This window comes from Neopelma chrysocephalum, unplaced genomic scaffold (genome assembly GCF_003984885.1).
Source record: "Neopelma chrysocephalum unplaced genomic scaffold, ASM398488v2 Primary Assembly neopelma1_93, whole genome shotgun sequence".
NCBI lineage: Eukaryota > Metazoa > Chordata > Aves > Passeriformes > Pipridae > Neopelma > Neopelma chrysocephalum.
The window spans coordinates 129082-142781 of record NW_020897755.1 but is presented as its reverse complement, the minus strand read 5'-3'; the positions used below and the strand labels follow the sequence as shown (position 1 = coordinate 142781).

The 13700-nt window shown below is 58.4% G+C and overlaps 1 protein-coding gene across 2 annotated transcripts in view; it reads left to right on the top strand.

Annotated features, from left to right (window-relative positions):
- Positions 1-439: 439 nt before the first annotated feature.
- Positions 440-13700, top strand: part of PPL (periplakin) — a 48308-nt gene continuing 35047 nt past the window's right edge. For both annotated transcript variants that reach the window (XM_027693650.1, XM_027693648.1), the window contains exons 1-7: positions 440-539; positions 10564-10663; positions 11322-11476; positions 11938-12058; positions 12557-12682; positions 13025-13066; positions 13195-13356. In XM_027693650.1, the coding sequence (XP_027549451.1) occupies positions 478-539; positions 10564-10663; positions 11322-11476; positions 11938-12058; positions 12557-12682; positions 13025-13066; positions 13195-13356 (768 nt within the window). In that variant the 5' untranslated portion in view covers positions 440-477. The remainder of the gene's footprint in view (positions 540-10563; positions 10664-11321; positions 11477-11937; positions 12059-12556; positions 12683-13024; positions 13067-13194; positions 13357-13700) is intronic.

Sequence of the window (13700 nt, the reverse complement as noted above, 5' to 3'; positions counted from 1 at the left end):
CCATGAGAGGCCCAGCGCTGCCCGCAGGATCCGAGCTGCCCCAGGATGTTCGGGGCGCTGGTCATTCCTAAGGACAGAGACCACCCGGGAGGAGCCGCAGCCTCGCCCGTGCCTGCCCCTCTGTGCCCGTCATCCCTCAAGCTGCTCCCCAGCTACGCCCTGACTCCGGGGGGTGTCAGGTTGACTTTGCACATCTGGGGGGGGTCCAACCCTGCCGGGACCCCTTTGGGGCAGGGCTGGAACCGGGAGCGCGGCGCTCCACCAAAGCAGGGGGAGGAGGATGCTGCGGGGCGGGGGGGCCGCGGCAGGCAGGAGGCAGGAGGAGGAGGCAGGAGGCAGGAGGAGGAGGCAGGAGGAGGCAGAGGCGGTGCAGCCCCGTCCCGCCTCCCGCGGGGCCCGGCCCGGTGGCGGCGCAGAGGCTTCGGGCGGCGGCGGGGACGGGCAGGCGGAGCGCGGCGGGCGCCGTGCGGGGACGCGATGCACTCGCTCTTCAGGAAACGCAACAAAGGGAAATACAGCCCCTCCGTGCAGAAGAAAAGGTGAGTGACCCGGCTCCGCGTAGCCCCGCGCACCCCGAGACGAGCTTCGCCGACATCCCCGGGGATCCCGCGCCGGGACTTGGCGGAGCCGGGCCCCCTTCGGTGTGGGAACCCTCAGGTGAGGGCACCCACAGGTGTGGGAACCCTCGTCGAGGTGTGGAACCCCGAAGTGTCGGCACCCCCGAGCTATGGGCAACCTCGGAGGTGTGGACTCGCCTAAGGACTGGAAACCCTCGGGTGTGGGAACCCTCCTGAGGTGTGGACAGTCGTGAATGAGGGCACTCTCCGAGGTGTGGGAACCCCCCGAGGAGTGGGCATTCCTGAGGTGTGGGAACCCCGATGTTTGCCCCCCTCCCGAAGTGTCAGCTCCTCTCCAAGATGGGTCCATACCTCCTGTGCCAGGTGGGGGCACAGAAATGGTTTCCCCCGGTTCCCTTCCCACAGCAGAACAGCAGCTCCAGGGAGCAGGTTCCTTCGCTTCCCAGATGTGTGCTGGGTCTTAGGGAAAAGTAGTCTGGTTGTCCTGTGCCTTCATGCCCCTGTTCCCTCGGGACCAAGTATTCAGTCCATCGGTCCATCGTTGTTTCCTTGCTCTCTCTGATGGGGTGGGGGCGCATTTCGGTTGTACTGGGTGTAAAAAAACAGGAGTAGCTTGTTGAATGTGCCCTGTGAAAAGTTGCTGATAAAAGGGAAAAGGTGTCAAAATCCCTCCCCGGGAAGGCTCGACCCCGCTCTAGGCCTGGATAGTGGGCAGTCCCCGGCCCCTGCCCGCACCAAGGACGTTTTTCCGAAGAGGTGGATGTTGGGATTAATTCAGAAGCTTGTCCTGTGTTTCCCAGAGGAGCTGCAGGGGCTCTGGAGCATGTGGAGCGTTCCAGGATTGTGGACGATTCAAGGATTCATGATTCAAGCCCGTGGCTTGTTCACCCCTTTCCATCCCTGTCCATCGGCACCTGTCCTGGCTGGTGGGCTCGAAGCAGCCGCCCTGTTCCCAAAAATCCTCCTTTGGGAAGGAAACTGGGGAACTGGTACAGGGGCTGAGATGCCTTCAAGGATCCAGACAGGGACCAGTCAGCCCAGAAGGCGCCGACATCTTCCAAGCTGGGGAGCCCCTGGCTGCTCCCTGCCCACGGGAGTGGGGCTGTGGCGCGTAGGAGGGTGTTCCCCGCGAGGGGAGGGTGCTGCCTTGCACAGGGGATTTGCTGAGCTGCCTCTGGTCGGGCTGAGGCTCCGGCTCCAGCCCCGGGGACGGGCTCCCCCGGCAGCCCGGCTGGCTCAGCAGGGCCGCCCAGGCTCCAGCTCCCAAAGCCCGGGGCACACTCTGCTGCCAGATCTGCCCTGGGGAGCGCAGGCAGGAGGAGACGGGGGTGGCACAGAGCCCTCTGAGCCCTGATGGTCCCGGCGTTCCCATGAGTGAAGGGTGGTGTAAATACCCAGTTGCATTTCTGGTCTTCAGGGGCTTTAGTGAGTGGCTGGAAAATGAGAAACCCCCACCTGGGCTGGGCACCTGGGCAGCTCAGCACTCCGAGAGCATCAGGATGCTGCGAGGCAGGAGGGGACAGACCTGCTCTGTGCTGGTTGATTACTCAGCACAGCACTGGGACTGGGGACAGGGTCCCTGCGCTGCACTCTGAGCCCTGCCAGTGCTGGGTACCCCGTGCTCCCATCATCAGACCCTGGGGTGCCCACCCTGGGGCTGGGGTCCCCATGCTGTGCTCTGAGCCCTGTCAGCACTGGGTGCCCCGTGCTCACATCACCCACCGATGGATGGGCTCGGGAAGGAAGACAATCTTCTCTCCACCGCCCTGCCTGGAGCCCAGCAGCCCTGGGCAGGTGCCAAAGCACCTCTGAAGTCTGCGGGCCAGGCTAAAATCTCTGCTTTTCTGTCTGGTGGTGGCTCAGGAAGCAGCGCAGGGCTGTGGCCCGGGGCCACCATCCCTCCCCGCGCCCCGGCTGTCCCCGCACACCTCGGGGAGGGCTGTGCTTATTAGCCCCAATTTGTTAATTCCTGCCTCGGAGTTTACAAACATCTGGGAATCCAGGGAACACTCCCACCGTGTGGAAACAGCCCCACCATCAAGATGGGGAAGCCGGTGCCTGACCGGTTAAACAACTCGCTGAAGGAGGATTGCGAAGAAGTGAGGAGCTGCTGCGCCCCGGCCCCTGCTCCAGGCACTGCCAGGCTCCCGGCCGGCTCCCGCCCAGCTCTGCGCCAGAAAAACAGAGCAACGCTCCTAAAATCGACCGCCCGCCCCCGCCGTCAACAGGGACCGAGATTTCGACACCGCCTGAGCGCGGCCTCATCCTGCGCCCGGCGAGGCTGCGCTGCCGGGACACGGGGGCTGCTCCTCGGGCAGGGCTCGGTGCCGAGGGGCTGCCGGTGACAGAGCCGTCACAGCAGGGACAGGGCACTAACCCAGCACCGGTTTGGCGAGTGTCCTGCCAGCACAGGGGAGCCGGGACTACGAGCACAGCTAAGTTTGGTAGGGGCTGCCCGGGAAACATCGTCCTGCAGTGGGTCAGAGCCTGATGAGGAGCCGTGGGAGTCTCGGTGGCTTCTTTAGCCTTGGGTGAGCCCTTCCCATGCTGGGAACATCTTGATGAGCAGCACTGGCAAGTCAAGATCCCCGTGAGTCTGTGCAGCCCAAGGCAGGCACTGCAATCTCTCTGTGAACAACACTCTTTGTCCCCCTGGATGTGACAGCCACCCTGCCCCAACCCCAAACTGGCCCTCGGCCTCCCATCCAGCAGGACCTGGGTCCAAGTCTCTCCTTTGCATATCTGCTGCAGCTCTGGCCTGGGTGTGTGGTCTCCAGACTCGGTCAGTGGCCATCCCCATCCAGCCCTGGGCACGTGTGAGCACCTCCCTGCCTTGGCTGGGGAACCCCAATGATGGTGACATTTCTTGGTGGCTTTATGCTCTTCTTGCTTCTCCCACCCCAGTATCATAAGGCCCTGGGGGTTCAGTTGGGACTGGCCACAACCACTGCATTGTTGCACAGATGTGTGTCCCTGGAAGGGAAGTCAGAGGCCTTGGATAGGGATGTAGTGTGGGGGAAATTCATCAGCCCCTTTCCGCATTATCCTCCCCAAACTCTTGCCATGCTTAGAAAACAGGACATTGGCTTCTCTCTTGGAAAGGCAAGGCTTGGGAGGAAGAAAACAGTGAGGGTGGTGAGGCCCTGGCACAGGTTGTCCAGAGAAGCTGTGGCTGCCCCATCCCTGGAAGTGTCCAAGGCCAGGTTGGACAGGGCTTGGAGCAACCTGGGCTAGTGGAAGGTGTCCCTGCCCGTGGCAGGGGTTGGGATGACATAGTCTTTAAGGTCCCTTCCAACTCAAACTGTTCCATGATTCTGTGATCCTGGTGGAAGAGGTCAGCTCTGCTCTGCTCCCATATGGAAGAGAAAGGGTGTTTAAAGGTCCCTTCTAACTGAAACCATTTGATAATTTTATGTCAAGAAACAGTTCAGCCTTCAGAGTTGGTGCTGAAACTCTCCCTCCTGCAGCAGGAAAGATGTTCATCCTTGGGGTCCCCTGGTGAAAGCATCCACCCAGGAGGGCTCCCAGCTCTGGAGCCCCTTGACAGTGTCAGGAGACCCACTCCCCATCTAAGAGGGGGTGCAGGCAGCTGGGACAGCTCTGCCTGCAGGGCTGGCACCCATTTCTGGAGGCTGTTTGGAAGGGCTGGAGTGAGCACAGAGCCCAGACAGCAGGTGAGTCAGGAGCTGCTCTGTACTTAGGGCAGAGTGAGCCCTGCCATCGCCCGCCCTATCCCTGCTCTCATTTCCATGCACATTACAATAATATATCACCGTTCCTACGAGGGAAGATAAATGCAATTGAAGCAAGCTGGGCTGAGCACAGCAGCCCTGCTGTCCAGCTACGCCCTGCCGTGGGCAGCCTGACAGCACACTGCTCCCGAGTTTTCAGCCAGATCTTAATCTCTCCCAAACCTGAATTACCGTAGCCAGAGCCCAGCCCTCGTGTCCTCTGCTCTGCCACAGTTTCACTCCAGTGTCCTTAGAAGCAGCACAAGGGAATTCTGTGCAGTGGGAGCTGTGGCTCCGGGAGCTTTAAGGGCATTTACAGCACTGTGCTGTGGCCTTCTGGAGTTTTAGTCCTTCCTAAAGCCTGGCCTCCAGCAGCAGTGCTGATATGGGTGTGTTTTTTTATGAAATCTGGATAAATGGACATTAAAGGGGGATGGAATTGAAAACAGCAGTGGGTGGTCACTGCCTGCTGCACCAACTCTCCATCCCAGTGGTGGGATGCAGGAAGCAGGACCAGGATCCGTGCTCAGACCCCAACCTCAACCAACTCACCTGCCCCTGGCCGAGCTGTCCCAGCAGGAGAAGCTTCTGTTGTGGGAAGGTTTCCCAACAGGAGGGCAGGGGCACGATCAGCATCACTGAGCAGGACAGAGCCCTTCCCATTAACCCTCTCAGATTCACGGGACAAGCTCCCAGCAGGAGCATTCCCAGCTAGAGAGGTCAAAACTCTGGGAATATCTATTTGAACATCCTCCCTTGATGAGGATTAGGGAAAAAACCTCCTTGTTTGAAAAAAATGGAAACTGAGTAATCAAAGGGATTTTCTACCACCGGCCAGCAAGCACAAAACCTTTGGACACCCTGGAGATACTGATATTAGGGAGGTTTGCTCCAAAAAGTGCTCTTGTCAGTGAGGGTGCAACCTAGTGAGAAATTCATCAGCCTCTTTCCACAAAAAACAGATAAAAACAGGCATAGAGGAAAAAAACCTCCAGATTTTAGCAGTAAAGTTTCTGTATCACAATAATTATCATCATATTTGTCTGTTGAGAACCTCTCTTAATAAAAAACAAACCCAACAAATCACAACTAAAAGACTAAGAAAAACACCAAAACCCTAAGAAAACCCCCCAAAAAACCCCACTTAACTCTAAGAAAACCCTCTAAACCCTAAGAAATACCCAAGCCCCTCTAAAACAGCGCATCACCTGAGGTCAGAATTGGGGTACATGGATGGATTGGTGTCTACCATGGAGCAGCTGCCTCCTCCTGGCCCCCCTAGCTGGGAGAAATCCAAAAAACCCCTCCCATTCCTCATGGGAATGACCTGGGATCCCTCACCCCAGTCAGGCAATGCACCAGTTGCTCAAGGCAGCATTGACAAGAAACTCTTCTGCCGAGTACAGCTTTCAATAAGAGAGTCATTTTTTCCTTTTAAAGTTTTCCAGAAATGGCAAAGCCAGTTTTTCCAGGCCTTTTTTTTTTTCTTTCCCTGTTTTCATCTCTCAAACAAAGCCTTATCTATTTCAGCAGAGCAGCTTTGCATTTCCCTTCCCTCTGCCTCAGCCTCGCAGGGGCCATGCCCTGGGCACCTTTGATCCTGGCTCTGCTCAGTCCCCCGTGTGCTGCCCTTCCCAGCTGGGCTGGGGCCAAATCCTGCCCTTCTCCCTCCCCAGCTCTGCTCCGTGCTCTGACCAGCCCCTCCTGCCTGTTTTTTGGCCCTGGCTTCCCTTTGCCTTACCCTGCCAGCAGCTCTGCTCCAAAGCCTGGATGCATCCCCTTCTCTTCCCAGCAGCTTCCCAAAAGAGCCACGTCCTGCAAATCCCATCCACGCACCTGTCCCGGGATGGCCGAGGCTTCCTGACTGGTTTGCCCATCACCTTGTGCTTCTCCTGCATGGAATCCTAGAATGGCTTAGTTTGGAAGGGACCTTAAAGATCATCTCATTCCACCCCCTTCCACTAGCCCAGGTTGCTCCAAGCCCTGTCCAACCTTGAACACTTCCAGGGATGGGGCAGCCACAGCTTCTCTGGGCAACCTGTGCCAGGGCCTCACCACCCTCACAGCCAACAATTCCTTCCTAATGTCCCATCTAACCCTTCCCTCTGGCAGTGGGAAACCATTCCCCCTTGTCCTGGCACTCCAGCATCTTCCCCCCTCACAGCAGAGGAAGGGCATAGGCAAGCCAACCCCTTCCATCCCCTGGCATGGAGATTTCAGCCAGGCTTCAGCTTTCCCAGCCCCTGCTTGGCATCCAGATGGATGCAGGGACCACACTCACCCTTGTGATTTATCAACATAGACCCAGCTGTGGAGGGCACAGGCAGGTGATTAACAGGGCTGATGTTCTCACATCGGTAACGTCTAAGTTGGGTGATGAAGTGGCACAGAAGTGATAACTATGGAGAAACAAATACAGAAATAAGAGAGATTTTACAAGAGAGGTTCCCATTCTCTCCTATTTCTGTATTTGTTCCCGCACACTTGTTATTCCTGCATTTCCAGCAGCAGTGGGATGAGTGGGAGCTCACACCCACCTCCCTGCTCAGGGCTCTGTGCTGTGCCCAGCACAGGCTGGGGGGCAGAGGAGCAGCTCCCCGATGCTGCAGTTTGAGATCCAGCTGCCCTGGGAGGTTTTATGAGAGTTCCCTGTCCCACAGCCTCAGCTGGTGACTCTCACATAAATCTCAGAGGTGGAGGGAGCAAACAGCTCTTCTGTTGTGCGTCAGGAGAGCCGAGCCGTGCCCACAGCCGAGCATGTCCTTGCTTGCTCCAGGTGAGCTCTGCCTTTTCTTTTCCCTGGTCACCCAGGTGCTGCCCATGGGAGCAGCAGTTTCTGGATTACCAAGCAAACCATCCCCTCCCTCACAGGGAATGCCATCCTCTGCCCCCTCTCTGCCCCCAGCCCTGACACCTGCTCCCACTCCCTGCAGGGGTGGAGAAGGGATGTTGCCCACCCCGGGTGCCATGGGGCCGGAGCGTGGCTCTGCCCTGGCATGGTTCCCTGAGCCATGGGGAGGGTGGGAGGGATGTCCAGGGGCAGCATTCCCAGATGGGGAAGTGGCTGGCAGGGCACAGGCAGCCCCAGGGGTGAGTAACGGGGGTGAGGAGAGCTCATGGCTCAGACCCAGGGGAAGAGCAGGGACAGGGGGATGGGGGGCACATCCCTGCCTGGACACGTCATCCCATCCCAGACCAGCCTGGCAAAGCCAGGCCTGAATAAGAGGGTCAGGGCCTGAGTGCTGCACTTGCTGGTTCCCAGCACCTGAGATCAGTTTTGCTGATGGAAAGCGAGCACAAAGGCCAGGCCAAGGCTCCAGGCTCAGTTTTGCCAGACCAGATCAGCAGCAGCAGCTTGGGAAGCTGTGGCTGAACCGCAGCATTGCCACGGATCCCAGAAAATCCCTGGCTTAGTGTTGTTTCCTCCCTACAATTTAGAAGCTTCAGTCAAAGCCAGAACTAGAAAAGCCCCAGACCTCTTCTGATTTTTGGAATGGTTTTTCCATCCGTACTGTAGATAAACTGATACCCTGAAGATCCATCCTTGAGCTTGCCAGAAACATGGAGACCAAGGCAGGGAATGTGGAGAGGAGCTGGAAAGTGCTTCCAGCTCTTCCCCAGCCCCACTCAGTGCTGGTCCAGCTCCCGGCTCTCACAGCAAAGTATCCCAAGCTCCCACCTGGATAATGAGCCTCTCCCAGTGCCAGTCCAGCTCCTCGCTCTTGCAGTGAAGCATCCCAAGCTCCCACCTGGATAACGAGCCTCTCCCACCCTCAAAGCTCAGGCGGCCTCCGGTTCATCAGTGGGAGATGAGGAAGGTTCCTTGGTGGCTTCAAGCTTCAAGCTCTCCTGGGATGCAGGAGGTGCCAGGTCTGAGCAACCATCACCTGAAGACACCCAAACACGTGCAGCACGTTTCAGTCGCCCACTTCAAACCACTTTCTCTCCACTGATTTCATCTGATGTTTTTCCTGGTTTATGTGGGATGATGAGGGTTGGAAGAAACCCCAAAATGGGTTTTGAGGAGCTGCTTCTACCACTGCAGCAGGATCCAGCCACTCACATCCTGGTGCAGCCCTGCAACCCTCCAGCTGGGATTGTTGAACAGAGAATGAGAATCACCCTTGGAATCGTTGCAACCACAACTTCCAACGACCCCTTCCTTGGCTCTTTTGCTCAGGAATGCCCACAGGGTTCAGTGCTGATGCAAGGCAGTCCCTTGGCTCATCAGGAGGTGCCAGGCAGGCAGCAGCCACAGTGACAGGCACAAACCTCCGAGTACCATCCTGATGATGCAGCTTCTATAAAAAGAAAAAATCAGTGTAAACCCTGCCCACGCCAGAACTTCCCAGGGAAACGTGAACTTTCCTGGAGCTGTCAGATGCTACGAGGCTCCTGCAGCCTGGGAAGGGTTTGAGGTGGGGAGGAACAAGCCCAGATCTGGGTTTTGGTTTGTTCTGCTGAACTGAAGCACCAGCACATGGGGCAGGTGGGAATGTGTCCTGGAGCTCAGCACCAGAGTCCCTTGGGAGGTACCTCCAGTCCAGGAAAGACTTTGAGGGGCTGGAGCGTGTCCAGGGAAGGGAACGGAGCTGGGAAGGGGCTGGAGCACCAGGAGGGGCTGAGGGAGCTGGGGGGGCTCAGCCTGGAGAAAAGGAGGCTCAGGGGGGACCTTCTGGCTCTGCAACTCCCTGACAGGAGGGGGGAGCCGGGGGGGAGTCGGGCTCTGCTCCCAGGGAACAAGGGACAGGAGGAGAGGAAATGGCCTCAAGCTGTGCCAGGGGAGGTTTAGATTGGATATTGGGAAAATTTCTTCATTGAAAGGGTGGTCAGGCCCTGGCACAGCTGCCCAGGGCAGTGGTGGAGCCCCATCCCTGGAGGGATTTAAAAGCCATGTGGGTGTGGCACTTGGGGACATGGGTTAGTGGTGGCCTTGACACTGCGGGGGGAATGGTTGGATTTGATAATCTTCCAGGGCATTTCCAACGTAAATGATTCCATGATTGTACCTGGGGATGCAGGAGCCTTCCATGCCATGATCCAGCTGAGCTGGGGTGCTGGTGCTCCACCAGCCAGCCCTGCTCTGCCCAGCCTGTCCCACTGCCCTCAGCTCCTGCAACAGCAGTTAACACCTCCAAGCTCCATATAACATTAATTCTGCCACCACATAACGAGGTCATTAAGACTCATTATCTCCACTCTGTAGGTGGTTGGGATTGGACTGAGCCAAGCCTTGGCTTAAGCCCACATGGCAAAGCAGCACAGCTGGGACACAAGTGGCAGCCTTGCCACCAGTCTCAGCTCGGTGCACTCTCCAGCTGCAGGGATTTGGGGAGCACACCCTGCTCTCTGCCTGGTCTGTGGGCAGTGCCTGGCACACGGTCCCTGGAGCTGGCCCTGCTGTGCTGCAGCCTCTCCTCGCAGCCAAAGCAACAGCAAGGAGATGAGATGTTTAAAATAACCCCAGCAATGCAAAAGCTAAGTCACGGGTTGTTCTGCCTCTGCTCCGGCTCAGCCCTCCCTGCTCTCGGATGGGAATATTTGGGCTGGCACTGCTCTCTGCCAGCCTGGCTGTGAACAGAGAGGCTCAGGCCAGGGTCACTCTGGGAGAAAAAACAGTGCCCAGCAAGAGAGAGAGCACTGAAAGAGGTGCAGGGTGTGTGATCCCATCTCTTTATCTGGTTTAAATTGTGAGTAACTCCTCTCAGAGGAGGAAGCCTTGACCATGGCAGGGAGGGGCACAGCAGGGCCGTGGGCAGGGGTGCCAGGGGATGGGCATCAGCCTCAAAAGGGCCACCTCACCTGTCTGCATGGGGACCCAGGGCCTCCTGCTGCTCAGGCTCCATCATCTTCTCACTTGGTGGGATGGTTGGGGTGTCTGTGCAGGGCCAGGAGATGGACTGAATGATCCTGTGGGTCCCTTCCAACTGAGGATATTCCATGATTCTCTCCCTGTCCCCTGCAAACAGCTCTTCTCTGTCTTGCCCCGAAGCTGAGGGAGGCTCAGGCTCACCTACAGCATCGCTCCCGTGGGTGACACCACGTCCCCCACCCGCCCCCCCTCCCGGCACAGCAGCCGAGTATTTTGGAAAGTGTTGGAGGGGCAGCAGTGAGTCACTCACAGCTGCAGGGGCTGGCAGGCTGGGCTGGCCCCCGGCCACCCCCGGGGTCACGGCACGCTGTGGGCACCCCCGGGAGCAGCTCAGGGCTGGGGCCGGGTCTGCGGGGTGACAGGACCCCCTTTTTCTCCCCAGCATCTCCAGCAAAGAGCTGACCGAGCTCATAGAGCGCCTGCAGAAAAATGCTGACCAAGTGGAGAAAAACATCGTGGAGACCGACTCCCGAATGCAAAATGTAAGCCAGCCATGGTCCCACAGGCAGGGCCTCCTCTGAGCAGCCCCCTCTGCCCTCCCACTCCTGCCCCAGCCCCTCCCATATCCTGGGGTCTCATCTCCTCTCCTATGGCACATGTGGGTGGCTCCCCATCCCTGCAGCAGGTACCCCGGGTGTGATGGTCTGTAACCGAGGGGTGCTTGGGGCTTATGGAAAGAGAGTGGAAGGGTGTAACAGGGCAACTGGGCCCCAAAATTCCCTCCTCCCCATGGCTGGGTAGCACTGTGCAGAGTGGGGATGTGCAACCCTGGGTGTGCATCCCAGCAGGCAGGATGGAGGCGGAGGGGCCTGAACCATCCTCCTCTTCCGAAGGGTGTGATGCATCTGGAGGTGATGCAGCCCCCGGCCCTTCCTCAGGAGGCCACGTTGGACGGGGCTTGGAGCAACCTGGGCTAGTGGAAGGTGTCCCTGCCCGTGGCAGGGGGTTGGAACTGGATGGTCTTTAATATCACTTCCAACCCAAACCACTCCATGATTCCGTGATAGGTGAGGGGAAAGCAAAACACATCACGGGAGGATGGGAGACAGCAGAGGCCCTGCCCACCTCCACTGCCCGGGGTGGGATGACCTCTTGGATCCTGCTTGTTTGCCCCTGGTGACCCTTCCTGTGCCCTCCCAGGACCTGCACAAGATCAAGGCGGGGCAGCTGGCGCAGTACAAGGACCTGACGGCGCAGAGGCTCTCAGAGTCCGACAAGCTGCTCTACGTGCTGGATGGGGACGCGGCCATCGCCCGGCACATGAAACATCCCCAGGGGGACATGATCACAGAGGAGTGAGTACACCAGGGACAGCTGTCCCCAGAGCCCTTCAGGGGACACACGCTTCTCCAGGGGCTCTGCTCTGCCCCTGCCAGCAGCAGTGGGGTCACTACGGGCTCCTCTGCATCCCAGTTCCCATCAAAGTGTGTATCCCACAGCCATCCTTGGGAACATGTAAAGTGAGGAGGCTGCCCCTGCTGATGGTGGGGTGACACCTGTCCACTGTGCCCCACACTGTCCTCCAGGCCCAGCCTGCTCTGAGCCCACACCATGTGAGCAGAGGATGGGAGCACAGGAATCTCTGCCCTCTCCCTCCCCAGCCATTGCACAGCGTGGCTGCTGCCAGCCCGCCTGGGCTCTCTGGGGTTCCCTAAGGAGAGACCCCCTCTGTGGAGGCCTGGGAGAGGATCCACCAATGTTAATACCCTCCCATGCCCACATCCTGCATCCCACCCTCATCTTTCCCTTCCCGCAGCATCCGGCAGCTGAAGGAACGAGTGACAAACCTGCGTGCGAAACATGAGCAAATCTACAACTTCCCCCTGCAGCACATTGAGCCCCAGGTCAACTGGTCAACAGTGATCGAGGAGAAACAGGTACCAACGGGACCACCAGTGCCACTGCCCGGCCAGTAGCACCAGCTGGGCAGGACCTGGTGCAGCTCCCCATGGAGAAACAGGCTCTTGGAAAACTTCAGGGCAGCTCTTATGCTGGGAGCAGCAAACAGCATGGGAAGGAGGCAGGGGAGGGGCAGAGGTGATGGGACAAGGCCAGGTGCTGTGGCACCAGGAATCAGTGCTCGAGGTGGCCTTGCCTCAGTGTCCCCAGTCACCACCTGCTTTGGGCTCTACCCCTCAGCCCTTATTTATCATTTTATCCCACTCCCCACATCCTTCCAGCCAGAACAGGGTTAAACTCCCAAACTGGCTTTCCCATGGCTGCCCTCCGGCACAGCCGATTTCACCCACGTGCTCCTGGGCACCTGCCCTGGAGCCCATCCAAGCCCAGCTCCGTGGCCACCTCCAAGAGGAGTTCCCAGGCCTTGGCCCCCTCACCCCATGCCCATGGCTGACCCCAACTCCTCTGTGCCACAGGACCTGTTAAGCAGCAAAGGCTTCGGGACCGACCTGCCGCTGGTCAACAGCCAAGTGGAAGAGCACAACATCTTCCACAACGAGGTCATGGCCATCGGGCCACACATGGCCAAGGACGGCAGCAAGGTCAGCTCTCCTGTCCCTCTCCTGCTGCCCCACAGGGTCGTCCCTTTCCTGAGCCGTGGATGAAGGGGGGGCATCCCACCATCTGAGCTGCCTCAGCCCGGAGCAGGTCGGGTGGGTGCCCAGATCCAGCCCAGCCTCAGAACCCACCATCGGACACCGGCTCCAGCTTTACAATGGGACAAACCCCATAAACTCACATTCTGCTCCATCATAAAACCACATTCCCCTCCACCCTCGAGCCCCCGCCAGACCATTGCTCTCCAGAGACCGCTCCTAACCCTTGCCTAACTCCTAACCCTTGCCTAACTCCTAAACCTTGCCTTGCTTCTCCTCTGTTACCAGGAATACCTGAATGATTTCCAAGCCAAATACCAGAAGTTACTGGTAAGAGACTCTGAGATCCTGGGGGCAGAACCCTCTTGCAGGGGGTCCCTTGCTGGGGTGTCCAGGCAGCCCTGGGGGACCCACAGAGAGGAGCTTTGTGCTGAGCTCTCCCCTCTGCCCTCTCCCAGGCTGGCTCCCAGCAGCGGCAGCAGGATCTGACCTCACTGCAGGATTACATGCAGCGCTGCACCAACAAGCTCTACTGGCTGGATCAGCAGGCCAAGGACAGGACCCACTACGACTGGAGTGACCACAACCTGGACTATCCCAGCCGGCGCCGCCAGTACGAGGTCCGGGCACTCATGGCTGGATGAGGACTGGCTGGGGGCTGTGAGCAAAGGGAGTGGGCATGGTGCCAGGGGACAGGGCGGGCTTGGATGGGGGCAGGAAATGTCCCTTCCCCCTGCCTCAGTTTCCCCCAGTGCATCATGAAGTGCTTTGAGATGTCCAGCCGATAGTATGTGGATGGTAAGGTTAATCCTCACCTCTGCCAAAGCTAACACGATGAGGAAGCGTAGCAGCTTCCTCATCCTCCTCTGCCTTATCTCAGCATTGGCTTGGCAAGAGTCACATCTTCAGCAACATCTGCAAGGGAGGGAAAAGCAAGAGCTGCACTGGGGGAACATCACACTTG